Below are 25,653 nucleotides of genomic sequence, written 5' to 3' on the forward strand. Positions count from 1 at the left end.
AGTCCGCTCTTACACGGAGTGACATGTTGATAGCCTGATGCAAATATTCAAAGTTCCGGCTCTACGGAGCCGATATGAGTGTAATTGGCCTACCGGCAAGGTCAGCTTGCAGTGAGGTGCCACTCTTGGCCTAGCCTTTGCGATACAAAAGCCCATGGCCATCCGTTTTCTGCTTCTGTCTTTTGAAGCAAATCAAGGAGACATCTCCGCGAAAGTGGATCACGAACCCAGGAACCACCTGCAGCACTGGTTAGTAAAATAAGTAGATAGTAAAATAAACCAAGACCCTTACAAGCACATAGTGCATAGCATGCCATGACGCGGGTAGACGGGTCGCCATCACTTGAGAGAGCGATACCAAAAAGAATACCCAAATTTTTCGTCACGTCGTCCTAGTATTCTGTTAACGAGACCGTTCTTTTATTTTTTATTTGCTGTATCAAGGGCTGCTCTCTTGAGATTTGAGTTAGGGCAAACAAACCTCTATTGTGCTAATATCCTGTCTTGGATTGTGGTTTGCGTACAAATTCCGGACTTCGTACTCCTGTATCAAAGCTTTAGCTAGGCAAATATGTTGCGCGGCAGTTGCTAGTTTGAGTCAGTAAATGGCCTAATCAGGTATATGCATCAATCAGGCACTCAATGACTTACCGTAAAGCGGTTTGGTGTACCAGACAACAGGATAGGGTCTGCCAATCCTTGAGTCGGCAAGTGAAAAGTGCAATGGACGGAATGCATCTGGCTTTCGTGCTTCCCAGGCATTGATCTTTTGCTTCAATATGTTTCTTTCCGTCGCAGTTGCATGGGGGTCGCGTCCGCCATAACAGTAATTGATAGATCCGGCCAAGAGCCACACTGCGCGATGCGCCCAGTCGCGGTCGGTTTGGGACACTCGATGTGTCCACATGAGCTGTAGTCTCTCGTCGAACGGGCTCAACGTAAGGCGCAGGGGATTCTGGGAAGCTAGAGCAAATTGGATGTCTTGCATTACAAACACCCAAAAGGATGCCTCTGCAAGGCCACCAGATACAGCGCAATCAACCTGAGAGCTTATGTATACAGAGCCAGCTAGGAGGTGTCGCTGTGAATCGTTCGAGGGGGCATGTGCTACTCAATTGTCAGAGTGATTTCACTCAAGAGTAAACTATGACGGTTCGACATACATGAAATCTGCTCAAAAAAGCGCAGAATAACTGTGGACGCCAGCAGAATATCTAGTCCTATTCTCGATTCCCAATTCCCAAGACCGGGAAGGAGGATAGCAATGCATTTCTCGTGGTATTCGTCTGCAGTGTTCGGGGGAATTAGGTTCGTCGTTTGAGAGAGGTGGCGGGCCGCGGTGGCCAAGCATGCGTAGAGTAATAGAGGGTAGGAGGGCGCTCGTTCCACAACATCCATTGAGAATTGTCTTTCGTGGTCACATGAGTCAAGCTAAAGCGGCCAAATTAGTTATTCTGCTGTGGACAAAAGGAGGAAGGGGTGGAGAACCCATGGGCCGAGAGTTCGTTGGAAGTGTCGTAAAAGGAAAGCTTCGTTAAAATCTGCCAGCTTCGGATGGTCGCGCGGAGTGTCCGGTGGCAGGAGTGAATCCATTGAATGAGTTCGTGAATGGGGGATCTTGCGCGACGGTCCAGCACTTGAAGTAAACGCTTGAGTTGGAGATGCTATCGAAGGTAAGGTCGAAGTCGAAGTGCTGAATCGAGCTTTGCGCGTCGTCTTCGGGACTACTGGTGACTCTCCCGCCGAGACGACGTGATAATCGGCGGCTGTCTGCTCTGTCTCATCTTCGAAAGTTACTAGATAAGTTAGCCATTGTTCCAAGCAGCTACTTACATCCGCCGCGAGGGCCAAGTGCGATGCGATACTCACATTCAGGTGGCACTTCCATCCAAACTTGATTATCCGGAAACGACAAGTCACTCTCCCCATATCGCGGAGGATCTTTCGATCGCATAGACGGGTTTTGACCATGTCGGAAGGTAACCTCCTCTGGCTTCGCTGGTGCGGGAATACACTGTCGCCCAGAGCGTTGGCAGCGAAGACATTCAGTTCCGGTTTTATCACCTGCATATTAACCATCAGATACGGTAGTCGAGGGCCATCAAGAGGGAGGGCTAACATTTCAGATGGCGTTTGCGGCAAGTCAGACTGTAGGACAAGGAATGGCGTTAGAATAGACGCGATGTCCGAGGTATGCCGAGGCGAGCGCATCCCACTTACCAACCCCTCATAACGCTATGGGCAGAGCTGTCTTCGGCAGACGCTGGTAAAAGCCATAGATGAGAAACATCAATGCTGGGCGAAGCAACCATGGGCGGTAAATACGAAATTCGGAAGAAGCAAGCCCATGTTGAAAACACGACAGAAGAACTCAAGAAGCTAATAATGAAGAGGAGGCTGTCGAAAGAATAAGGAGCACTAAAGGTGTAGATGCAGCTTAACGCAATGTGACAGTGATTGCGATGGGCAAAATAATGTACAACGGCTCAAGTGTGGATGAACCGTTCATGCAAAGTGGAGCCGTCAAATTAGCATTGATAACTAAAATACCAAGAAAATAACGGCACCAAGCCTGGGTGAGTAGGAGAACAGGGAAAAGGCAGGCTGATCTTTCCCTCCAGAAGAGCTCCGGTATTGTCGGCATGGCAGCATGCTCACAGCTTCAGGGGCTATAGTTGTTAATTTGGTTTGGTGTCGGTCCCGTCCACATGGCAGGTTCTCAGGAATAATGACGATGTTCGCCCTGGAAATGAAACCGAGCCCATCCGCAATTCCCAAGTGGCTCGAGCTTGAGGTTTTTCGATCGCCGCTCGCATTGTCCCCGAGAACCGCATGGCGATTGGCACGCCAACATCTGATCATTGCCCAAACAAGCAAATCCTCACAGCTAAAGAGGGAAAGCCCACACTCACCGCGGAGCATTTTCTTCGGTCTGTCAATGGGGTTCTCAGGAGCATTTGCGCACCTTTGATTGCACGTTAGCTTGTCGAGTGCGGAGCTTCTTTTGATCTTCCTATTTCAGCCTTTAAGGGGGGAAGACTTTGCTGCTAAATTGAGTTTGGCCTGTGCATCGCATGCAGAAGTTCTGCGAATTACCGCAACTCCTTTTGGATCACAGAGTCATCTGGGTCCAAAAGACGTTGATGACCCCCGTTAGCTGCAGTAGCTGAACTCTCAAACGTTTAGGGAATCCGGATACTTCAGAAGCAACCATTCGGCAGAGTCCTTCGTTCTGGCCACTTTTGCTTTGCTGGGTCCAATCAGTTCAACGGCGCCCCAGTGCCGACTTGGAGCTCGCAGAGCTGCCGAGAAGAATGCAGATTGTTCCGCCCCCCTGCAAGTCTCCGTGGCGCCATCAGGCCATTATTGCCCTCGATCGTTTCCAATTGCACCCGTACCCTGGATAATAGCGTGAGAGAAAGAGACCGCCGCGGAGCCTAGTCGCGGTTGGGACGGAGAACATTCTGAAACGGAGATAGCTGATCGAGACACAGCTCACGCCTTACGAGTCTAGAGCAGTTTTGGATTTGTTTCTTTTTCTTTTCTTTGTTCTTTCCTTCTTTCCCTCCGGAGTTATATGGGCCCGGAGAGTGTACGAAGGAAATTCAGCTTGTTTGAATGAGGTTTGTTAAAATTGAGTCCGCCAGGATATTCCCGAGAGCTGAATAGCCAAATGCGTGATTAATTCGACAACACTGGGCTTCAGAGAGTTTCTGGGGAAAGCTTCAGGGAAGCTTCCGGAGCTGATGATGTCGTAAATATTTGCCGCCAAATAAGTTGCACGAGTCAGGTCCACGTTTCACCAACGGCACAAGGTTTGAGGGAAAGCCGCCATTGGCGATGCGGCACGAGTCCGCGGATGGCAGCTTATCATCGAGACTTTGGCTGCCAATGGCTCCATTTGAGTGGAGGCAGGACTTTGGTGAGGTTGGAGGAACCTTGGAAACGATGCAAGGAAGAAGCGCGACAACAGAACATCTGCGGGGAGAGCTCCAGTCAGGTGACGCCGTCCCAAGTCTCACTTGTGACTGAGCTCTGCCTGCTCTCTGCCTGCTCTGAGCTGCTCTCGTCCTCCCTGTCATCATCGTCGCCGCCGGTCGCGTCATCTCCCTTCTCTTTTCTTGCTCTCGCCGTCGTGGCCTTATCCAGTATCAACAGTATCAACAACCCTGTATAAAATACCCTTGTGCCTGGCTGTAAATGGGCCTTGATCCTTGAGGAATCCCCGCACCTTGGATGCTCCCTACTGTCGTCTATATCACCACCGCTATTCAACTAATTATCGCCACCCTTGCAATTGACGTGAGCGACAGCGGTCGGAGACTGGACATTTAAGCCCTCCTCCCCAAAGGTAATACCATCTTCATTGTCCTGGCCACGGAGTCTAGGTTAATGCCTGTACATATATAGAATGTCCCTCCCTCGAGTCTCCTACCTAGAGTCTTGGGAGCCGAATCCAGCGTCATTCCGCCGTCAGCAGGATCGGGATCAGAGCCCCGTACGAGAACCTTACAATGACGATGATGAAGAATCGTACAACGATCTTCCCGATACCTCAGTAGCATCGTCGTTTCCATCTGTCACCGATCTACCATCTCTAAGGCACCGCCTAAACTTCAACCCGTATGCTGGTCTGGGCTGGACCCAGGCCACCAGAGATGGCGCAGACCACGACTATAATTCTCTGTCGAGGGTTTCCTCTCTCGTCTCCAAGCACGGTCATGGCGATCACTCGGCGGGGGGCGGAGAAGCAGCGGAGTCTGCTGAGTTAGACCAAGACAACTGGGGCCCGCTGGAGACCACCGGGGCTTTCGAAGTTGGTGGTGTAAAAAGGGCTTGTAGGTTGAACTTACTGCTGCCAGCTTGCTATTCTGTGGACTGACAAGTTTCAAAGTCCAGGTACTTGTTGCCGTGCTTTACTGCTTCTTTTCAGCAGGGACAGTGTTTGGGTTTGCAGCTATCAAACCGGTATTTATAAGTGAAGGGGTCTACAGTGAGTTTTGTTGGGGAGGAGAGGATGTTTGCTACGGGCAGGAACTCCAGTGAGCGCCTAAACTTGGGTATGTCGATGCCCTGCTAACCACGATGTAGTCTTAATCTGATGTTCACGATTGCGGCAGTCGCCACAAATGTGTCCGCTCTCCCAGTCGGTACTATCCTTGATACTTATGGGCCTCGAGTGTGCGGGATAATTGGGAGTATTTTCCTCTTTGTGGGAGCGCTTCTCCTCGCACTCGCGAACCATCTCCCGTTTGATGGATATGTCGCTGGGTACCTTTTCTTAGCTCTGGGGGGGCCTTTCATTTTCATTTCATCGTTCCATCTATCAAACACCTTCCCAGCTCGCTCAGGGCTGATACTCTCATCTTTGACCGGTGCTTTCGATGCATCCAGCGCCGTCTTCCTGATCTTTCGCATCATGAATGAGAAAACAAATGCCTCGTTCTCATCCCAGAAATTCTTCTTGGTCTACCTTGTGGTCCCAGTGCTTATACTAATTGCGCAGTTGTCGATCATGCCAAAAACGTCATATAAAACGGTTGGGGAACTCGTGCAGCAAGCGGAAGATCACATTATCGCCGAAGCTGCCGATCGTGTCGATGACCATATTTTGGACCGCGACGAGGGTGAACGTCAACGAAATGATCGCCGTATGCACCGCCAAAGCGTTGTCAGCAAAATCCAGGATCTCCTTGCCGATGACGACAACGCGTCCACCATTACCGATCTTGGTCAAGCACTGAATGACGGTCAGGATATCAACGAGACCAATGCAACACACGCCCTCCCTAGCCCGAATGCACCAAACAAGCACACCACCGGTGGCGTCTGGGGCGCAATGCACGGCTGCTCCGCGATTGAGCAAATCCGCTCTCCGTGGTTCGCGCTGATCGCATTTTTCACTGTCCTACAGATGCTTCGCATCAATTACTTTGTCGCTTCCATCCGCCAGCAATATGAGTATCTCTTTGACTCCGTGGAAGACGCACGTCGCATCAACGAGTTCTTTGATTTCCTCCTCCCCCTGGGTGGCCTCGCTTCCGTTCCGTTCATTGGAACAATCCTCGATACCGCCAGCACACCATTTGTCCTCCTTGTTCTCTCCGCAACAGCAACTGTCATCGGCGCCTTAGGCTGTATCCCAGATAGCCATGAAGCGGCCTACGCAAACGTCATCCTCTTCGTCGTCTACCGTCCATTCTATTACACCGCCGTGTCTGACTACGCCGCCAAAGTCTTCGGCTTCCAAACCTTCGGCAAAGTCTACGGGCTGATCATCTGCATCGCAGGACTGGGGAACTTCGCGCAAGCAGGCCTCGACGCGCTCACATTCACTGTCTTCGAACGAAACCCCATCCCAGTAAACTTCATTCTAACTGCTCTCACTGCCGTCACGGGGGCTGCCCTCGTCCTCTTTGTTTGGCACCAAGCCGCAGGTATGGCGGCCTCAGGCGAGCCCGGTGCTGGTATCACCGATCCCGAGTTCGCCGTCGTAGCCCGGGATTACGATGGCATTGTGGCAAGAGATTGGGAGCACCAGCCTCTTCTGCAGCCGCGTTCAATTCCATCGAGGCCGCAGCCGCAGTCGCCTTCTTATGGGAGTTTAAGGACTCCTTAACTTATTTGCTTCCATTACTACACATCCCTACTTAAAAGTATAACCTAATAATGATAGCAACGAAAACGATTGACGACCGATATTGTATTACTCGTCTGGCACGATAACGTACCTACTACCTACTTCTTTGTTATGCTATACCCACTCCAGTACTCATATATTGCGATGCGACCGATATATTACTATGGTTCTCGTTCTCAATTTCAATTTTTTTTTTCTTCCATTTCTTGAATATTCCTTCGTTTTTTTTTGTTTCTTTCCTGCTCTGGATATACAAATATGTGACTAGAAATTTTGCTATGTAAAAATATATACTCAAAGAATAAAGGGATGGATACATGTGTCACCCCCAAGACAAAAAAAAGTAGGGTTTAAATCCAACATATATATATAAATCCCGTCCACTTTATGGACGGGTATTCGATATTAAGGAGCGATCAAATAAAGGATGCGATGCGATGCGAAGCGAATCAAAGAGAAAGTGCTCTCATGATAGTCATGTCTCGTATCATCCCTCCTCGCCAGGGTATGTAGGTATAGACGAATCGGAGGGAACTCCCTGTTGGTTTTGTTTTGCGCGCATTATTCTCCTCCCGCGATGAACGCCGGGCGTTGAATCGATATATGGTGTATCGATGACGATCGGCGCCGACTGGAGCTAGGGAGATAGTCGTTATTTTGCGAGCTCGAGTGACAGGATAGATCATCGAATGGATCAGGATCGGGATTAGGCTCGGGCTTCAACCATATCGCAGGGTTGAGCAGTAGATGGCGATTTTTAGTCAACCATTCGGGAGACGCGGTCCTGGTCAAGTTGTAATAATCAACATAGCGTGATCCAGGAGAGTATATTTTTGGTATAATCGTGGGATATCAGATTAGTTGTTGAAATATGCAAATCATTCATCACAGGTATTCACGCGATTTTTCAACATCAGCCCACAAATCAGCACCTGGCTTGTCACATGAAGATGGCTGCCAGACCACCAAGGTTAGGTATCGTTTTAGGTCGTCGTACGAAGTGATCCGGTTGTGATCCACGACCCGACGCAGCATGTCGACGTACCACGAGCGGCGTGGAGTATGAGTCGCTGCAATAGCACCCAGGGTGAGGATCCAGAGGAGCCCAACCTGGGCTTGTGGGGCGCTCCATAGAGAAAGATTGTTCGGGATTCGGAGGATATTGTGGATGAGCTCGGCGAGTTTGGTGAGTGGTGTACTTTGTGCTGGTAGGGGGAGAATAATGCCAATACCATAGATTAAGGTTGCGAGCCGGAATGTTTCGTAGACTATATCTTGGGGTTGGGGAGTGTAGTAGGGATTGTTTGGATCGGGTTCGATGGCTGCGTGAGGAAGGCTGAGGAGGGTGAAGTGGACGATGTTGCGCTGGTCGGCGAGGAGACAAAAATCGTAGCTCACTTGAGGATCCATACAGTGGTCAACAAGGGCGGTGTATGTATTCATGGCACAGATGAGTTCTGCAAATAGACGTGGGAGGCCTAGATGTTGAAAGTGCGCATGATACTGATCAACGCTGGCAGTGGTGTATCCCAGCATTTCCTGCATATTCAGGTTTTTGCGACGCGCTTCGAGGGGAACAAAGGGAAAAACTGGGTGTGAAAGGAATGTGCTAGAAGTTACAAGATCGGAACTTTTGTCAGGTTAGTATTGACGAATATATATTTGAATTGTTATGAAAACCCACAAGGATATCACTGAGGCCAAGCCAGGTAGCTCGATCTTTTCGATTCCACCTCTCAAATTGACCATCTGAACCAACCCTCCGATATGAACGAGGTTCGGTTTAAGACTACCGTACACGTCGAGCCATTGCAATCGTTGCATCGGCGGGGTGAATGGAGTGCTCTGAAAATGGGTTATATCGTCATCTGCTTTGTTGTGTGCCATGCAGACCACGCTGAATATCATGGCATCACAGACCGCACGACTCGGATTGTCCATCTCGCGGCTAACCATCTTGATTGTCTCCATTTCGACATTTTCGAGCAGGCGTTGTTGCCGGTGATGAAACAGATGCCGAGGGATCCAACCGTTCAGTGCTTGAACGCGCATGTGTGAGAGGGACCCGTATAGAAATGCGGTAAAGAGAGTCGGATCAGACAGCGACATCGGGAACCACGATTGCATATTAGTTCCTGAAGGGCCAGGAGTAAGGCCAGGCCACAAACATGATAAACCTACAAGAGTCAGCAGCTACGCTTTTGGTTTATGGTAAAGGCAAATGTGGACGTAAGCGTACAATATTCCTCTGATATTTGGACAAGTTCTGGCTCAAATTGCGACGAATAGGCTCTGAATGGATCAAGACGGCCGGCACCGACGGTTTCAATGTACTCTCCATTATGTGGAGGGCTGGGAGTATCTGACCCATCCGACGAATACACAACACCGTCTTGGTCGTCGCCTTGCTGGTGACATAAATCAGGGTTCGATGGAGGGAAGATAGTGCGGGGAGGAATGATAGCGAGCGTCAGCTCCGCTTGTGTATGCGGCGGTGCGGTAGTTATGGGGATTGCAGTATGTGAGGAGCTGGAGATGCACGACTCGGGCGAGCCGCGCGAGGACGCGGAAGAGACAGGTGATAAGGTCGAGGAGGCACAAGTAGATGGAAGGTAGGGCTCGTCAGAGTCCAGCTCAAAAGCCTGCGAGGGATCTGTGTGTTCGGCGGAAGGGACAAGCGGGGGGTCGACGACAACAGCAGGACCGGCAGCACGATCCTTGGTTTGAGTCGAGATCCATTTCCCAACATGAGCTCGTACCATCCGCTTGATGTCCAGTCGCTCGGTCTCGGAGGCGGGGCGCGCGTTGACGAAATGAATGGCGTCCTTTTTGCGCCCTTGAGCGCCTTTTTTGGGGGGCATGTCCGGCTCGCTGCTCATGCTTCGGCACGCCGTCAAAACGAGACAATCGAACTCGGGGCTGGAAAGTTGGATGCCAAGAGCAGCATCCTGCGATCAGCTCAGACAGGAGGAGTAGACGTGAGATGAGGATCGAGGGGGATCGAGAGGGTGAGGACTGGAGGTGAGAGGCGCAGTGCGAAGTCGAAGTCGAAGAAACGGAGAGGGGTAGGCGTGGGCGAGGCGGAGGTCAAGGGTTAATATCCTGGAGATCAGTCGCTATCCGGCGTGGTACAGGGGGGCGGCATCATCAGGAGCAGGCGAGAGACGGCAAAGCAAGAAGGAAGAGCGAAGGTGAGATGGAGAGGCTCGAGGGGCGCACAGAAGCCCCAAGGCGAATACGAGCGAAGAGGTTCCAACTTTCAAGGTTCGTTAGGGTCGGAAAGCGCTGCAGAAACCAGAGAGCTGGAACAGAGGAGAACTTCGAGACTGCAGAGCTTGAGTGACTGACAGCGAAGCGACTGGGACGACTGGAGACTGCGCGTCGAACGGTGTACTATTAATACCGGTAATTTCAGGCCCTGCGCTGATCGCTACGGTGGAGATACGTCAGCCGTACAACTATTACGATCCTTCAGGAACGTCTCCAAGAGACGCGCCAGCACGAAGGGCTGCTCCGATACCTGACGAGCAATGCAGATAAGGGCATAACACCTGTGAATTTGAATGGCCGCACATCTCCGCCCTTGCTTATTGCACTAGGCTGAGAAGTAGCTGATATCTTATATGTGCGAAGTTACCGGATAAATTACTCCCAGCCCGGTGGCACCATCCGCTGTCCACTCACGCCCACACGGCTGAACGCGCCAATAAAACGGCCCAGGGCCCGCCGGACCCGCTCTCAACCAGCCCCGTCCTCTTATAGTCCTCCTATACGAACAGCCCGTCAGGCCTTGTACGGCCTTGTATTCTGCTCCCAGCTGCTCGGTCCAGATTTGGAACTCGCTTAGGCTCTCATTGGTGTTGGGCATAAACAAACTTCACGCTCTGACAATAGTGCAAGACGCGCGAACTGTCTGCTTGAACTCTCTTATTGGGATGTTGCTCTCACTGCTGAAACTAACGCACATAGTAAACTCGGTTTCGAGTGAGGACATACCCTCCCCGGGCAAAAATTCGGCACCAATCCATTCGATCAGTCAAGCTCGATCAGCGGATACTTGCCTCCTTCACCGGTGATCGGGTCGTGGAACTGTTCTAACGCTCCCTCTACCGCCGCCATGTATCCAAGAACCTTCTCTTCCTCCCATCTCCTGCCGACGACTTGCACTGCTGTCGGAAGCCCCGCCATCTTACTCGCATCATAGTGCTTCCAGGCACCCCGTGAGAGTGCGTGGTTGGCACCCATCTGCTTCAACACCGTCTTGTATGGAGCCGCAAGAGCGTCCTTCTTGGGATCGACATGCGACACCGGCAGCACACCAGCACTATAGTCAAGCAGGTTCCAGAGGAAAGTGTACCCGCAGGAGGAAACGGCGTCCTTCATCGCCCGATGTGGAAGCGCCGGCGTTGCGTTCACTGGGCACAGAATGAAGTCGTACTGTTGTGACTCCGCGTCCCACCATGCGTGCCAGGTTGAGCGGAAAGCCTCACGCCTGGCGACAAGCTTCCATTGGTGGGCGGCACTCTTGGGGCCAAAGGTTCGGATCAATGCCGCCCATTTCTCGTCACGTCGGATATACCGCACATAGAGGTAGTAGAGGTATCGCAAAGGACGAGGCAGGTTGGCGATCAATGAGAGCTGGGCGGCGCCTGCATCGGAGGGCTCAAAACTGTAAAAGTGCGAGTTGAAGGTTTCACAGCCGTCCGCATTCAGCAGTTGAGAAGCAAGGTGGAGGCCAGTGAAAGGATCTGCAGTCGATGGAGGGGTGATTTCAACGACTTCGTGACCTGCAGCGGAGAGTGCTGCAGCGGTGGTCGCGACGGCGCGCTGGATAGCCGGTGTTGCGGGTATAACGCCTATGACAGGTCAGAAGTTTGTTTCTTATTCGGTTTCCTTGGGGTCCGTGTTACCGTCATATGCCATCAGCCCAACCCTCAACTTTTTACTCTTTGCGTCACTCTCCTCTTCACCTCGCCAGGCGATAGGATGAACCGTGTAATCGTATTTCCACGGCTTCATATTGATAATAGATCGCGAAAAGTACGTTAGATCATTTAGCGTGCGGGCCATAGGGCTAAAAACACTCGCTACTCCTTCCTGACCCGCCATACTGGTATTAACGCCATTCTTCGGCCATCGACCAGTACTGCAGCGGAGAGAGTAAATTCCACTCCAAGCAGCAGGAACACGGACAGAGCCCGCAACATCCGAACCAATGCCAATCCGACCACCGAGGGCGAGCAAGGCACCTTCTCCTCCTGTTGAACCCCCAGGGGAATACTGTGGGACGTGAGGGTTAAGGCAAGTTCCCCAGACAGGATTGGCCGACTCGAAGGACAGAAGCGTCACAGGAAGGGCGGTCTTCGCATAGGGCACCGCGCCTGCGAGCAGTTAGAACGCCACGGTCATGTCGAACAAAAAAGAAATAAAAAGCAATTTCAACCAACCTGCATCCTTCAAGAGTTTCACAAGCGGTCCGTCCTCCGCATATGGTTTTCCTGCCAGACGGGAGTAGCCTAGCGTGGTGTCAAACCCTTTAACCTGGATCGAGTCCTTCAATGAGACTGGCACGCCAGCTAGCGGGCCCTTGAGGTTGGCCTCGTTCTGGGCCCAGGCCTCGGCCTCAGGAAGCAAAATTTCTGTGACACAGTTTGTCTTCTCTTGTGCTTTCACGGCAATCTTGCCATACGTCTGGAGGACATCGGTTGCGGAGAGAGAGCCATCCTGAACCCCCTGGACGAGCTCTTCGATTGGCTTATTTACTAGATTTCTGTCTGTTTGTGTAAATGCGGCATGATAGTGTGGGGACAGAGAAGCGAATCGCGCAGCTCGTTCTTGCTGCTTGATGCGCCTATCCGAAGGGAAGAGTTAGACTTGGAGCTTGTCAGGTCAAATTCCAGTTGGACCTACCGAGCACGGCGGTACGAAAAATAATCAAATGGCGGGAGCATCTTCACTTCGTTTCAGCGTAACGGAGAGGACGGCTTAGAATCCAGAGAGGCCGGTTGGGGAGCGAAAGTCAAAGCGAGGGATTGCCAGGGCCAGTGCCGCCTTTATAATGCGGAGATGCGGAGAGAGCGATAAGAACCGCAGATAAGCGGCTTCGGCTGCAGCAGTCGGGCGGAATCCGGGGTCTCGACTCCAAGTCAATGGTCTATGAATGCCTGCGAATTGAGCAAAGTATTATCGAGACTCTCACTACAATTACCCCTGACAGCCCTGGGCAATCATTAAGTATTCGATTCTCTAGCCGACTCGGACAACCGTGCGATCGCCCAATGCGACAGGTCCTCGCGGCCCCGCTGCGATAACAATCCCCGAGTTGGAGTCACCCTCCAACTTGGACCCTCTTCAGCGTCTACCTCAATCCAGGATGATGGCGGGTAACTTTTGCCATTGTTGATGTTCCTTATCTGACTGCGAAACACTAATGAACTATCAAATACCATCAAGTTGGGTATCTGGTTCAATGCAACTCCGTACGCCATGAAATCACACGAGACCAGCTCGATGCCACAACGTTAGATACCCCCCACGAGCCACGTCAACTTTGTACAGAGTTTCTTTGTAACTTTATCATCAATCGCAGATTTTGACGACCTAGAAACGCGTCAAGTCCACCGCTAACCAGTTCGTTCCTCGATTCTCATGACGGCTTATCCTGCAACCAGTTGTGTGCCCAAAACCACCAAATAACGACGACAACCGCCGCAATAAAAACCGCAATGGCAACGCAAATCAGACATCCGCATAGCGCACTCTTCCGTCGCTTTCGGCGCTGGCTGTCCAGCCAGTTGTCTCTGTACGTCACTAGTCAACATTCATTCACTCTTCACGGGCTTACTGGTTTGGGAAACATACGACCAAATTGTGGTTTCCTTCTCATCCGTTGGAGTCCTTACTTCCTCGTCCAAGTGTACAGCGCGTGAGAACCGGCGCCAGAACCAAGGGTCGCGAACAAGAGCCATTGTAGGATGCTTAGGATGATCAGAATCGGTCATTTGTCTCGGTACCGGGGAAGGAACGCGTTTAAACAGTCAAGAAATGTCTAGGATTGAAGGCCGTCGAAGGAGTTCCGGAATATACGCGTCGTATCGAGGTCAAGTGTAGTGTGAAGAGGTAAGTCACGTTCTGTGGTAATCCGCAAAGACCAAGACAAGCAAAAATATGTACGGTGAAGATAGTGATAGCACTCAAAGATTCACTTTAAACGTAGGCTGGAGAGTTAGTGAATTGCGCAGTATATCCATCCCATGTCGTGTCGATACCCAGTTTCCGAAAGTTGCGGCCAAAACATCGGAACCAGCACAAGATTGAGCGGGCACTAGCTTTGTTATGCAGCATGACCGCAAGGTCCGGCCAGCATGAGGGAATATGCAATGACAAGCTCCCTGCATTCCAGCGATAGCAAGCATGCTTAGTAGCGAACTGTTCGAGTCTGGAGCTTCAGTTTCAGATTCCAGGAAGACCCACTTCTGCAATGCATATGCATGTATGTCTCGATGGTAAAATTGTCAGGCACAGGCACCGGGGTTACAAAACTCATGATTTGGGGAGGTTCTGTGAATACTACTTCTGTATTTATCAAGCTGCTAGTAATTTCCATCGCCAATTCAGGTTTTCTGCTCGTAGCTATAACACCTGAGCATGCCGTTACCAAAATGGGAACTTTCTTGGACGTGAACATTCTTGATGAACTTAGAACTTGAATAATATTCATTAAGTCATAAGCCGTAGACCGAATTAGTCCATCCTCCAGCATAACGTAAACATAAACATAAACATCATAAACAGGGTCGTGTTATCATCAACAAACATACCCCAACATTCATATACATCGACCTGCACCACCCATACTCTGTACAACAGAATCAATATCCTCCATAATCCATCACCCAGAACTTTAACCTACATAGCTCCCCAATATCTCCAGGCAAAGTAAGTAGGTATGTGTCAGGAATAAGGCCCAGAATCAAGAAGCAAGATAAACCCTCCTCGGCTTCCTCGGCCCACCACGACTCCTACTCCTCCCCGCGTCCGCATATTCATAACCAGGACTGACCCGCCGTCTCCTCCGTCTATGATGCGTCGTCGCCTCATTCGTCGGATACCCCGACGAACTGGTATAAATCGGTGCGCCCGTCTTCTCAGCCTCGTTGATGGCCGTGGTCGTCATGCATGTGCGCCAGAGCCAAATTAGCAGCAGTGTTCCGGCGATTGACCCAATTACGATTCCGGCGATGGCTCCGCCGGAGATTGTGCTTGGGCAGCTGCAGCCTGAGTCGCCGGAGCCGGAGGATTGTCGCGGAAGGAGATGCGGGGTTGAATCTGTGTCTGATGTTGATGGGGACGTTGAGATGGAGGACAGTGAGGAGAGGGTGATTGGAGCCTGTTTGAGAGGTAGGTGGTTAGTATTATGAATTTCTTTTCGTACATGAAGAGAGTGGATTGTAAGAACCGTGGTTCGACATCAGGGCCAGACTCAGGGTCAGGTCCGACGGACCGCGTGGAGGGTAGAACCATGGATATATACCAGTATAGAGTATAGACATACCATATTGACTCGAAACCAGCGTTGACTAACTGGTTATCCCAATCAACCAGCAAAAATAAATAGAAGAAATAGAGGCTCAAGAAGAACGCCCTGACACTAGGGTATCACCTGCAGAGTGGAAATATCCAAGAAAGAAAAGGGTCCTCAGAAATAATCGCGGGGCTGGAGGTCTCAGCCAGGATATATTCTGTGCCTGTGTTCCCGCCGTCTCATACTGACGTCAATGCCGGCAGCCTCCACTGTAGATCATGGCGCAATGGAGACATGGAAATGGGGCCTCGGAAGACTGATTCGTAAGTTCTTGTTCGCGATTTCAGGGTTTTGTGGCTTTAGTGTCGGTTCTTTTCCATTAGAGGAGATGTGAGCTTGGCTTGATTGTGGAGGATGTCTGGATGGTGCTGAGTGAGTGGTGGTGAGTGAGGGATTGACTTTGTATCCCTTGCTTCAGTTGGCACAACTCAGCTGCTTTTCAATTGAGTCCCTGGGTATGTTAACGGGAGCGACTTGATACAAAGACTCGATGCAGATGCTTCTTAGATGTTTCTCGCGATCTTGAGTCCCAAAAATAGTGGGGATCGGAGAATTCTTGTCTGGACCGAGTAGGTATGCACATACAGATCAAAATAAATTAAACCAAGAATGCTAGATACAAACAGCACGACTTACAAATAAAGAGAGAGAAAATAGAAAAAGGGCAAACCATGCGAGTAGAATAACGCCCTCTACCCTTTATTTCGTCACGTCATAACTCGTAAATAAGCTGGCTGGAGTCATGTTAGAACCCCGCTCGGTAAATGGTGTCCATTGGCACATGCAAGCAATGCAATGCGTCAGTCAAATCAAGTCAACACCAGGCCCAGATCAACGTCTGCACCTAGAACACTGCGAAAGAGGAATAGTAAACAGTCAAGTCGTAAATCGTGTCACATCATAACGGGCCCATACCCATACCATCTAACCAAACACCAATGCACAAGCTGAGCGCAAATTACACCTAGAATGTCAGTAAATATATAACCTTTTCTTACCACCCAAACCAATCGGTACAATTCATCGCTACAGGTTATATCTATCGGTCATAAATAGTCGACCGTCTGCCGTAATCCGCTTCAATCATTCCAGGGGGAACCCCCCGCCCACTATTACTAGGCCCAGACCCGAGTCCGGGCGCAGGTCCAGGTCCGGGCGCATGCATACTCGCCCACCGCGGCGGCTGGAAGTCGCCAACAGAAGCGAATCGTGGCCGCCCATATGGCGCGCTCCCACTCGGATTCGGGGTCAGACTACCGCCGCGATAGCTACCCCGTCTTGGGTCGTCCATGACATTCGCGTCGAGCTCGGGTTGCGGGTGCACCATGTACCCAGGGGTGCCTACATTGACGAATCGCGGATGACCGGGGTGTATTGGGTGTGCGTGCCCATATACTGGGCTTGTTGGGACTGTGGAGGACCCCCCGTATACAGGATCGCGATAGCCCGAAAGGCTAGGGCCAGGGTCAGGCACTGGTGTCCGCGACTGGCGCACTTCGTCGATGTATACACGAGGCTGTCGCGGTCCGCGCCCGCTATCAGAGTCGTACATTCTGCTTGAACTGGAGTTGTATGCGTCGCGGTAGGCGTATCGTCTCTGGGACTCGGGTGAAACCTCTCGCGGTCTGCGCGAGTATGCTTCGTGCGAGTGTCGACGGGTGTTTGGTGCGTATGGTGGGGAGAGATTCCGATGGTAGCCGTGTCCCGGAAGAGGCGAAGCTGGTTCTCCTGTTGCTGTGCCGGAACCCTCAGATGATGCATCTGAGGAGCTATGCCCATGGATTTGGTCAGGGCTAACGGGGCGAGAGTAGGTCTTGCGCTCGCGGCCCCGACTTTTTGACGATGTATGTTTTGGCCATGCTGGTGGTGATGGAGCACGAGGCGAGCCGTAGCCGTTCGGGGCGAATTCAGCCGAGCGACGAGGCAGGCTGGTCTGCGGTTTGTGCAAGTTGCTTGGAGGGACTTCAGCGCTTTGACGTCTCTGATGACGACGGGATGTCTGCGGGTCTGCGGGCACTGAGTAACGGTGACTAGACGAGGACGATCTTTGGTGGTGGCTCTGGACGAACTCCTCTTCCTTACTTGAAGTTGGGCTCTCCTTTGGACTGCTGAATTGGTTCTGGTATGTATTAAATGTTGAAGAAGGCGAGCGAATAAACTTCTTCTTCCAGTAGTCGAACTCGAACTTCTGGCTGACGGTCTCGTGCCACTGGATCATCTCTGGGTCTGGTTCTGCGGGGAATGCCCCGCGGGGAATCGACTTCGGAAACACGGTTCCATTAGGGCTGAAGATGTCCCACCGCTCAACAGCATTCTGGAGATAGGAAACATGCTCGTCGGGGTCCAACAGGATCTGGATCGTCTGCCATCGCACGAAACCGTGAGGCTGCAGGGCGGGGATCGAGGGGGGTTTGTACGGATCGGCGGTGGGCTGTATGCTGTGGAAGCAACCGAGGCGCTGGTAAATGAAAGAGAGCGCTGAGGGCTTGGTATCGAGGAACAGGACATCGTAGTTGCCGCCAACTTTTCGGTAGAACGCAGCCAGGCGTTCTGGGGTGAGATCGGGGATCGCATAGTTGTCAAACGAGGTCTACCCAGAGCAATTGGGTAAGCGCCGTACTCAATGGCTTTCTACCGTCCCCGGCCGCTTCGTTCCAACTTACTATCACCTGGGCAATTCCCAAACACAACTGTTCAAGCAGAGGAGAAGGACTCTTGTCGGGATTAATTAACGCGCCCCAAAACTCCGCCTCATGATCGTAGGCGAAGGAGGCCATGGTCGGACAAGATTCAAGATACAGCGCAGGCATCTGACAGCAGCGAGGACTGTCGTTGCATTGGGTATTTGTAGAAGGCCAGGCCAGGAGAGAAGCAAGGGGAGCAAAAGAGGTGAAAGAAGTGAGAACAGACCAGTCTCACCCAAAGCAGTGATAAACAGGCGAGGTTGTCTTCTGACAGGCATCATTGCCTGGCGGTCAGGCACCCATCGTGGCTGCTGCTGCTCCACTGCGGGGGAGCCCAACTCGACAACTCAAGCCTCGCGCTGCAACAAAAGGCACCAAGGCCGGGCAATGGCCTGTCTGCTGGTCGCATGATTGGGAGCATAAGGAGCCCAAGATGCACGCGCTTCATGCACGCCGCCCTTTTGGTTCTTTGTAGCCATTAAGAACCTGTTCGAGAACCAGACAGCCTTCGGTTGCATGGAGACTGCAAGTTTATCAGGACCTCGGCCGTGATTGAGAATTCACAATTGGTTGGATCTGTCTATTGAAATGATAAATGCTAACTGAACGAGGGATACAAGACTACTACACACTTGCCCGTCCGCGGGACTCGTATGGAACCAATGGTACCAAACCACCAGCTACTAAGAATATCACCCCGCTCACATAAACCGGCGCTGTGCTCTTTAAATCCGTCCCCATCGCTACCAAAGGCGCCAGAATGCCGCCCAACCGGTTTGCAGCACTGACAATGGCATTGCCCGTTCCGCGATTTCGGGACTCGAAGATTTCCGGCGTGTAAGCGTACAGTACGGCATAGACAAGACTGCTGCTAAAACCGTAGGCACAATTCCAGCCCAACAAGGTGGAGGATGTCGTGGCGGTTGTGGATGCGAGGAGGAAGACCCCTGTCATTACTGTCGCGAGGGTCAGCGTACCTTTGCGCCCCAATGAGCGCATCTCCACCATCACGCCACCGGCAAGGCTCCCAGGGATTGATGCAACAGCAATTATCAGTGAATTGCGATATGTCAAGTATGTGGAGCCATCCCCGAATTCTATCCCACGCTCCTGCTGCAGGTACGGTAAGAAGGCGTTATATAAAGGAAAAGCGATGCCAATCAAACCCCATATACAGACCAGGAGAGTCGTCGCCAAAGCGCGGCGCGGACTGGAGAATAGAGACCGAAGCTGCGTGAGCGTGAAATGCTCTAACAAAAGTTTCAACCGGTCATGCAAGGTCAATCCCCGACGATGGTAGTAGTGCTCCCGTCTTCCATCTCCATTCTCGCCGATCGAGCAGTCTTGCAATTCGTCGGTGGTCAGATTGCAGCTTTTTCCGTTGCGTTTGGCAACTTCATGGACAACAGCAACGGCTTCATAGTGTTCTCCTTTCCCCATAAGGAACTTAGGGGACTCGAGGAGAGTGAAAAAGAAGTAGCGGGTGACGCTCATCAACAGAGCTAGTCCTCCCATAGTGGCGATAAAGTATCGCCAGCCCACGTTTCCGGATCTAGTACATCCATCGGCAGAGGGGCAAGTATACCTACCCACTAGCATCCATGCGACGATATTCGCTAGGAACTGCGCTAGTGCCCAGTTGATTGACAGGATAGTCAGTAAATACTGGTGTGATCCGGGAAGAAACTCGAGAAAGATGGCCGAATCCACAGGAAGATTTCCACCAACACCTATCGACCAGAGAGCCGCCAATATACAGACGGCAGTAAAACCTGGCGATGCTGCAGCAGCCAAGCTGAACACGGCCGTAATTCCAATTGTCATGTTGAATGCCATTCGTCGGCCAAAGATATCGCAACCGAACCCCCAAAACAGTGCGCCAAGCAGGAGGCCTAGGTTCTGTGCCAAAAGCAGGAGAGGTGGTTGGGAAACGCGAAATTCGTATGTAACGGGAAGAAGTATCAGAGATGTAACAATAGGCCATAGATTATCGCAAGCCCACCCAAAACCGACAACACCAAATAGCTGCCATTGATACCGCCCCATGCCAATATCTTGGATGGCGCGATTCAGCACATTCGCATTGAGCTTGTAAGCGGACGAAGCATCGAGGTCTGCGGAGCGGTTCAAAGGCACGGTTTCGGACACAGGCGCGAGATTGGGGCTGGAGGGCTCGGAAGCAGTGTGAAAAGACATTTTGACATATATATATATATATGACTCTAGTATGACTCAAGAAGTTTGAAAGATTTATCACTAAGGGAGCGTTGGGGATGAAGATAAGGATATCAACGTGGCCGGAGGCTTATGGATTAGGTTCACAGTCGAGGAAGAGGAACATTGTAGTTTCCTAAATGACGGCCGCTATTAGCTTTTAAATGCGTAGCGTTTAATGTGGCACGGTCCAAAGATAATTTTAGGAGCGTTGTATTCATAAACACAAGTAGGATTGTCCAAGTCAAAGCTAGCAAACAAAAATGAGGTCTACCTCGTATTCAGCCCAGAGACAGTAGCAATGGTTCAGTGGGCACGGTAATGGTGTTTATGATGAGAGTGCCCATATGATTCTGCAGGGAGTTGCGAGTCGCCATCCAAGGAAGAGGGAGAGGAAGGAAAGGGAGGAACCGAGCTGGTCGCGGCGCTGACAACACGCGTTGGGTCGGCGGTGGATGACAAAGACAGGCTGATCGACCCAGTCGCAGCCGGAGTGGCTCTTGCGCGGTCGCTCACAGCAGGGATTGACGAGCCTGCAGATGCTGCAGCTCCCGAGAGGGCACTGTAGGGGGTAGCTCCTGGATAGAAGGAGGTTGGGATGGTGGGAATGGGAATTTCGCTGTCGGTGCCAAACGCCGAGTCGAGATCGTTTGGCATGCGGGGTGCGGGGTAGCCAGACGGCGCAGTGGAGGCGGTCTGTGTTGTTGTGTATCCAGACGAGCCATCGCCTTCTTGCAGACAGAATCCTTCGCCGAACGCGTTTTCGCAGCGGTACGTCTGTTCGTCGCCGGACTCGGTCCACATCGCAAAGTCCTCGATCGTCACCTCCGTACACGGCACCCCGGACGCGCAGACCACCTTGATCGGGCCTCTTTGCGCTCCGTCTGCTTCGGTACCCTTCCAGTTGCGAATCGTCACATTGTTCAGCTCGACTCCGTCCCCATCTACGGCACTCATGCTGCTCCATTCGGAGTCAATGTCCAGCGAGTACGCGTTTCCGTGGCCTGAACCGTCAGCATTTCGCAACTGCACCGGGGGAGGAACATACCGATGAAGTTCTCCAACACCAGGTTGGACACCGTTCCGCTGCCTCCGTTGCTCTTGATCATGTACATCTGGTTCGACTTCCAGGTGTAAACGTTACGGTAGACAATGTCGGAGATATCGGTGTCAGTTCCTAGGGAGCCCATCGCGCAGCCTCCACTCCAGTTACAGTAAATGTTTTCAACGAGGATGTTTTTGGCCGGACTCTGCGGACTGTTAGAGCTAATATTATAAACAGGAAAGCTGGCATACCTTGACAGTGACGCATTCGTCCTTGTTTGTGACCTCGACCTACACCCGTTAGCTCCGCTCAGGTCGCGATGAATCCAGCACTCAACATACATCGTGGATCCACATGTTCTCACTCCAGACGTCAATCCCATCCAGACCTCCCGAATCACCCCCACGGATAGCCATGTTGTATACCTCGCCGTTTGAGCAGGTGTCTAACGAGAAGTGGAAGACAGGGGCATCCACAAGCGCCACATCGTGCACGGAGAAGTCGGATACGTCGTAAAGTCTCAGGATTCGAGGACCATCCGAGGAGCCTTTGGCATGGAACTCATACCCGTACCCCTGGATTGCACCCTTGGAGGTACTGCTGAAAAACTCGAAATCGGAGGAGTGCTCAACCATAATCATGTTACCGCCATCGGATCCCGTTCGGTAAATGATCCCATCAAGCTGAATAGCACAGGCCTTACAACCGGACAGCTTGACCCATGTCGAAATCGCGTAGTCGCCTGGGGGAATATAGACAACTCCGCCAGAGGAACACTCATCCCAGGCAGATGAGAGCGCAGGTCCAATGTCTGTAGACTTGTCGGCTACTGCGCCGTAATCCTTCACATTGCAAGTCTTGGTCTGACTCTTGTCGCTGGAAGGTGTAAGAGGCCCGACGCTACCAGAGAGCTGGGCCTTTACAAGCAAAGGGGCCAAAAAGAGCAAAAGGCGGCCGACGTGCATTGCAACGATGGAGATTTGATATTGACTGCCCGGATAAACGCCAGAGGAGGCGTCCTACACCATGCAACTTTTCCATCCTTATATACAGACCCGGCCTGACCCTTTTCTTGATATAGCAGAAATTATCAAGGACCGTTGTTTGAGCTTGAAAGGCCTCGTCTCATCGCTTCCGAGAAGAAGACGTCCGCTCCCACAGAGTGGGGACAAGCTTCTCTAAAGCTTGACAATTGGAGAAGAATCCATCCAGTCTGGTAGCGATATTATTGGCTTGTGGATTTCTCTTGATGCCGTCGGCGCCGCAGTTTTCGCCGGTGGATATGGGCTCCACCTGGTGCTGAGGAGGCGTCTGCGTCTCCGACTCTCCGGTCTCGGTCCTCTTCCCGAACCAAGCTGTGTCAGTCTTTGATAAACGCTCAACCGATTGGGTAGTTTCATGAGACCAAGATGAAACGCAGGCATGATAGCCAGGCCCTCGTTGCCATCCTTTGACTGTTTCGTCTATATTAAGCTTAAATAACAAACCACCCGCGCCATTCTAGGTCGGGGACGCGGCGGAAGATACTGGCAGAGTGATACGATCAACTGCTGGACAAAGCTGGCCATGAAACGGTCTGGATGCTCTTATCTCTCGAGGATTGGTGAAGTGTGTGTTGTCGTTTCTCGTCCGCTGCGTGGCGCCAATAATATCTCTTTTCGACCAAATAATTCAAGAAACGGGCAACGAAATACGATAATTGCGAGCAACAAATATATATATATATATATATTCCACTCAGAAGTTAACATACTGAATATTCCAGAAGACTTTTGTTTGGCGAAAAGCTTGAAATCGCGGATCTACAAATAGGGCTGCTCGTTTGGGGCACCCAATTCGGACCAGCCAGTCGGAGAACAGTTAAGCTTCGATTTTAGCATGGGTCTTACACCTTGTACAAACATACCGGCTGGTGCACTCTTGGGAAGACAAAAAAGTTCTCTGCTTCGTGACTTGCACTTTAGAGATGTTATTCTCACGGCACGCAATTTGTGGTGGATCCCGAAAGTAGCCGGCGGGTCGCTGTCAAATTTTCATCAGACCAGTTTTGAGTCACGATGTCAACATTTCAGCCCTATGCCATTGTTATACTCATACCCAGTGGTTTATCACAAGTTAAGGTTTTGACCTGTGTGTTGGTATATCAAAGGGTGATGTCAAGTTGCCTCGACTGAACACGGTTACACGGCGAGAGGCACATAGTTCATGGTTCGACCCAACATATCGTTAACGAACCATGGCAGCTGAAGGTCCTGATCTCGATCCCATACCACCAGAGATAACCAAGCATGATGTGGGATGGAGGAGAGTGGTGCGCAATTTTACGCCTTCGTATGCTCCTGACATGCCGCATCTATGAAAGCAAGACTAATAAGACCAGATGGTTCTCCGTCACCATGGGCACCGGCATCGTGTCAATGCTTTTATACACGCTACCATATAACGGTAGATGGCTGTATTGGGTATCTGCCGTTGTCTTTGCCTTGAATGTCTTGCTCTTTGTTATAGCTTGTATTATATCGGCTCTCCGCTATGCGCTCTACCCGGAGATATTCTGGGCAATGATCTCGCACCCAGTGCAGTCCATGTTTATCGGAACAGTACCGATGGGATTTGCGACTATTGTCAACATGTTTTGCTTTATTTGCGTTCCGGCCTGGGGTTCATGGGCGCAGACATTCGCATGGACGATCTGGATTATTGATGCTGTTGTCTCTGTGGTAGCTGCCTTATCGTTACCATTTGCGCTGTATGACACACCGTCTCAAAAGGCTAGGTGGCACAGCTAATGCATTCACAGGATGTCCAGAAAAGATGAAACCCAGCTCTCGTCAATGACAGCAGTATGGTTGCTTCCTATCGTCAGCTGCCCGGTCGCCGCCTCGTCGGGAGCAATAGTGGCTGATATCCTACCAAATCTACAACATGCCCTCTGGACTGTGATAGCCAGCTACGTACTCTGGGGTATTGGACTGCCCCTGGCATTGATGGTCATGGTAATATACCTGCAGCGGTTAACGTTGCACAAGATTCCTCCAAAGGCCATGATCGTTAGTGTTTTTCTTCCACTGGGACCATTCGGGTCGGGAGGATACGCGTATGTAGACCCTGTCCGTATGACTTGGAAAACGCAACTTACACTGCACAGGGCGATGAAACTGGGAAAGGCTGCACAGACGATCTTCCCCCAAACTCACACGCTCCAGGAGTTATCCGGGCCAACGTTCCAGGCGATGGGTTTCCTGGTCGGGCTCATTTTGTGGGCTTTTGGCCTGGTGTGGCTCTTCTTTGCGTCCGCTTCTATTGCACGGTGCAAGACGTTCCCATTCAATATTGGATGGTGGGGGTTCACTTTTCCCATTGGGGCTTATGCTTCATGCACTTGTCAACTCGGAGCAGAGCTTCCATCGGCGTTCTTCCGGGTTTTAGGGACGGTAAGTCACCTCTTCCCTGCTGCTTTCTTGAAACAACTTTCTTCTTACAAGGAGTAGATCATTTCGCTTTGCGTAGTTGTGTTATGGATTGTGGTCAGTGCCGGGACTTTAAAGGGGGTGATATCCGGCCAGATGTTCCATGCACCATGTCTAGCGGAGCTAAGAGCCAAAGAGGACGATAAAGATGTTAGCAAAGTGGCGTAGCCATTACCCAGCGCATAGAAATATATATCAGGCATCTTGGCGAGAATTAATTACCCGCCTTCTTGGGACGGCTTAATATACTAGTAGAGTTAATCCACTAACGTAAGTTTAGGCCAGGAATGTTGGGTGGGTTCGTGGCCTTTGTAAAGGGCCTACCGAGGCATATAAAGGATGGACACTGTCTATAATTATCTGGGGTAATATAGTTAATATAGATAAATTTAGCATTAGCTCAAGCTCCCACACGTTATTAGATAAGTTGTAGAACCATATGGCACCGACCCATGGATGCCTGGTTGTGTGCCCGACGAGAACGGCCTGTGAGTGGCCAGCCGGGCGACCCTCACGTGATGCGGAGAGTCCCAGCAAAATTGAAAATCAAAATTCAGAAAATCCAAAAATCCAAAAAGAAAATAATAAAATAAAATAAAAAAAAAAGAACGGCGCCCATCGAAAAGCGACCGCAATCCATCACCTCACCTCGGCCAACCCCAGCTTCCCAGATCCCAGAAATTCCCTGGGATCTTTTTCTCGACGACTGTCCAGCTGTCTGGCAGCCCTTTCTTGCCCTTCCCATTGCCAGTCGGGGGGCGACCTGAGATTTCTCACTCAGTTTCCCATTTTGCGCCACCTGGCCTCTTCCGATTGCCGTAGCACTAGCTGCCTGAGGCCGTAACAGTGGTCACGGGACCCTCTCCGCACGGCGCCCGCTCATTCGCTGATCCGGCGCTGACTGGCCGAGCGACTCCACGTTTGACTTTCTCCAGTTGTTGCCGACTAACACGGCAATTGTCGCCCAGAAACGCGTTATCTCTGCGCGTCTTCGTGGCGGCGCTTTTCCATCCTGA

The 25,653-nt window shown here is 51.3% G+C and overlaps 8 protein-coding genes across 8 annotated transcripts; 2 read left to right on the forward strand and 6 right to left on the reverse strand.

Moving 5' to 3' along the window:
- Positions 1-101: 101 nt before the first annotated feature.
- On the reverse strand, positions 102-2,312 carry ASPSYDRAFT_61441 (Zn(II)2Cys6 transcription factor; the record flags this gene model as incomplete). Its single annotated transcript, XM_040849992.1, has 9 exons — positions 102-238; positions 293-392; positions 482-588; positions 652-1,107; positions 1,164-1,431; positions 1,489-1,796; positions 1,870-2,064; positions 2,120-2,148; positions 2,221-2,312. 9 exons carry the CDS (start codon positions 2,310-2,312, stop codon positions 102-104), a joined length of 1,692 nt encoding a protein of 563 aa, XP_040697903.1.
- A 1,953-nt stretch (positions 2,313-4,265) lies between these two features.
- On the forward strand, positions 4,266-6,854 carry ASPSYDRAFT_487599 (putative MFS transporter Fmp42). The gene is made up of 4 exons (XM_040847700.1): positions 4,266-4,351; positions 4,411-4,838; positions 4,895-5,042; positions 5,092-6,854. The coding sequence occupies exons 2-4, from the start codon at positions 4,412-4,414 to the stop codon at positions 6,617-6,619; spliced, it is 2,103 nt and encodes a 700-aa protein (XP_040697904.1). The 5' UTR covers positions 4,266-4,351; position 4,411; the 3' UTR covers positions 6,620-6,854.
- A 671-nt stretch (positions 6,855-7,525) lies between these two features.
- ASPSYDRAFT_160633 (uncharacterized protein) lies at positions 7,526-9,501 on the reverse strand (the record flags this gene model as incomplete). The annotated part of the gene is made up of 3 exons (XM_040842925.1): positions 7,526-8,270; positions 8,325-8,817; positions 8,880-9,501. The coding sequence occupies 3 exons, from the start codon at positions 9,499-9,501 to the stop codon at positions 7,526-7,528; spliced, it is 1,860 nt and encodes a 619-aa protein (XP_040697905.1).
- Positions 9,502-10,443: 942 nt separating this feature from the next.
- On the reverse strand, positions 10,444-12,730 carry ASPSYDRAFT_487463 (putative acetamidase). Its single transcript, XM_040847693.1, has 4 exons — positions 12,551-12,730; positions 12,088-12,491; positions 11,551-12,021; positions 10,444-11,496 (listed from the first exon to the last, which is right to left on the reverse strand). Exons 1-4 carry the CDS (start codon positions 12,589-12,591, stop codon positions 10,673-10,675), a joined length of 1,740 nt encoding a protein of 579 aa, XP_040697906.1. The 5' UTR covers positions 12,592-12,730; the 3' UTR covers positions 10,444-10,672.
- Positions 12,731-13,286: 556 nt separating this feature from the next.
- Positions 13,287-13,608, reverse strand: ASPSYDRAFT_93862 (uncharacterized protein; the record flags this gene model as incomplete). The annotated part of the gene is made up of 2 exons (XM_040852893.1): positions 13,287-13,440; positions 13,502-13,608. 2 exons carry the CDS (start codon positions 13,606-13,608, stop codon positions 13,287-13,289), a joined length of 261 nt encoding a protein of 86 aa, XP_040697907.1.
- A 2,655-nt stretch (positions 13,609-16,263) lies between these two features.
- On the reverse strand, positions 16,264-20,104 carry ASPSYDRAFT_161035 (putative sugar transporter; the record flags this gene model as incomplete). The annotated part of the gene is made up of 3 exons (XM_040842956.1): positions 16,264-17,814; positions 17,888-18,050; positions 18,558-20,104. The coding sequence occupies 3 exons, from the start codon at positions 20,102-20,104 to the stop codon at positions 16,264-16,266; spliced, it is 3,261 nt and encodes a 1,086-aa protein (XP_040697908.1).
- A 324-nt stretch (positions 20,105-20,428) lies between these two features.
- rhgB (putative extracellular rhamnogalacturonase) lies at positions 20,429-22,132 on the reverse strand (the record flags this gene model as incomplete). Its single annotated transcript, XM_040849993.1, has 4 exons — positions 20,429-21,126; positions 21,171-21,372; positions 21,419-21,457; positions 21,509-22,132. 4 exons carry the CDS (start codon positions 22,130-22,132, stop codon positions 20,429-20,431), a joined length of 1,563 nt encoding a protein of 520 aa, XP_040697909.1.
- A 1,271-nt stretch (positions 22,133-23,403) lies between these two features.
- ASPSYDRAFT_93866 (TDT family transporter) lies at positions 23,404-24,805 on the forward strand (the record flags this gene model as incomplete). The annotated part of the gene is made up of 5 exons (XM_040852894.1): positions 23,404-23,498; positions 23,548-23,916; positions 23,968-24,264; positions 24,316-24,601; positions 24,659-24,805. 5 exons carry the CDS (start codon positions 23,404-23,406, stop codon positions 24,803-24,805), a joined length of 1,194 nt encoding a protein of 397 aa, XP_040697910.1.
- Between the last annotated feature and the right edge of the window lie 848 nt (positions 24,806-25,653).

Source organism: Aspergillus sydowii, assembly GCF_001890705.1.
Source record: "Aspergillus sydowii CBS 593.65 unplaced genomic scaffold ASPSYscaffold_14, whole genome shotgun sequence".
Classification (NCBI taxonomy): Eukaryota; Fungi; Ascomycota; class Eurotiomycetes; order Eurotiales; family Aspergillaceae; genus Aspergillus; species Aspergillus sydowii.

Bases quoted from the DNA above. Each gene is read 5' to 3' on its own strand.
- ASPSYDRAFT_487599 (XM_040847700.1), top strand. From the start codon at position 4,412: ATGTCCCTCCCTCGAGTCTCCTACCTAGAGTCTTGGGAGCCGAATCCA. The intron at 4,839-4,894 runs GTAGGTTGAACT...CAAGTTTCAAAG, and splicing joins TGGTGGTGTAAAAAGGGCTT to TCCAGGTACTTGTTGCCGTG. The intron at 5,043-5,091 runs GTGAGCGCCTAA...ACCACGATGTAG, and splicing joins TGCTACGGGCAGGAACTCCA to TCTTAATCTGATGTTCACGA.
- ASPSYDRAFT_487463 (XM_040847693.1), bottom strand. From the start codon at position 12,591: ATGCTCCCGCCATTTGATTATTTTTCGTACCGCCGTGCTCG. The intron at 12,022-12,087 runs GTTGGTTGAAAT...AACTGCTCGCAG, and splicing joins GAAACTCTTGAAGGATGCAG to GCGCGGTGCCCTATGCGAAG. The intron at 11,497-11,550 runs GTAACACGGACC...GACCTGTCATAG, and splicing joins TGGGCTGATGGCATATGACG to GCGTTATACCCGCAACACCG.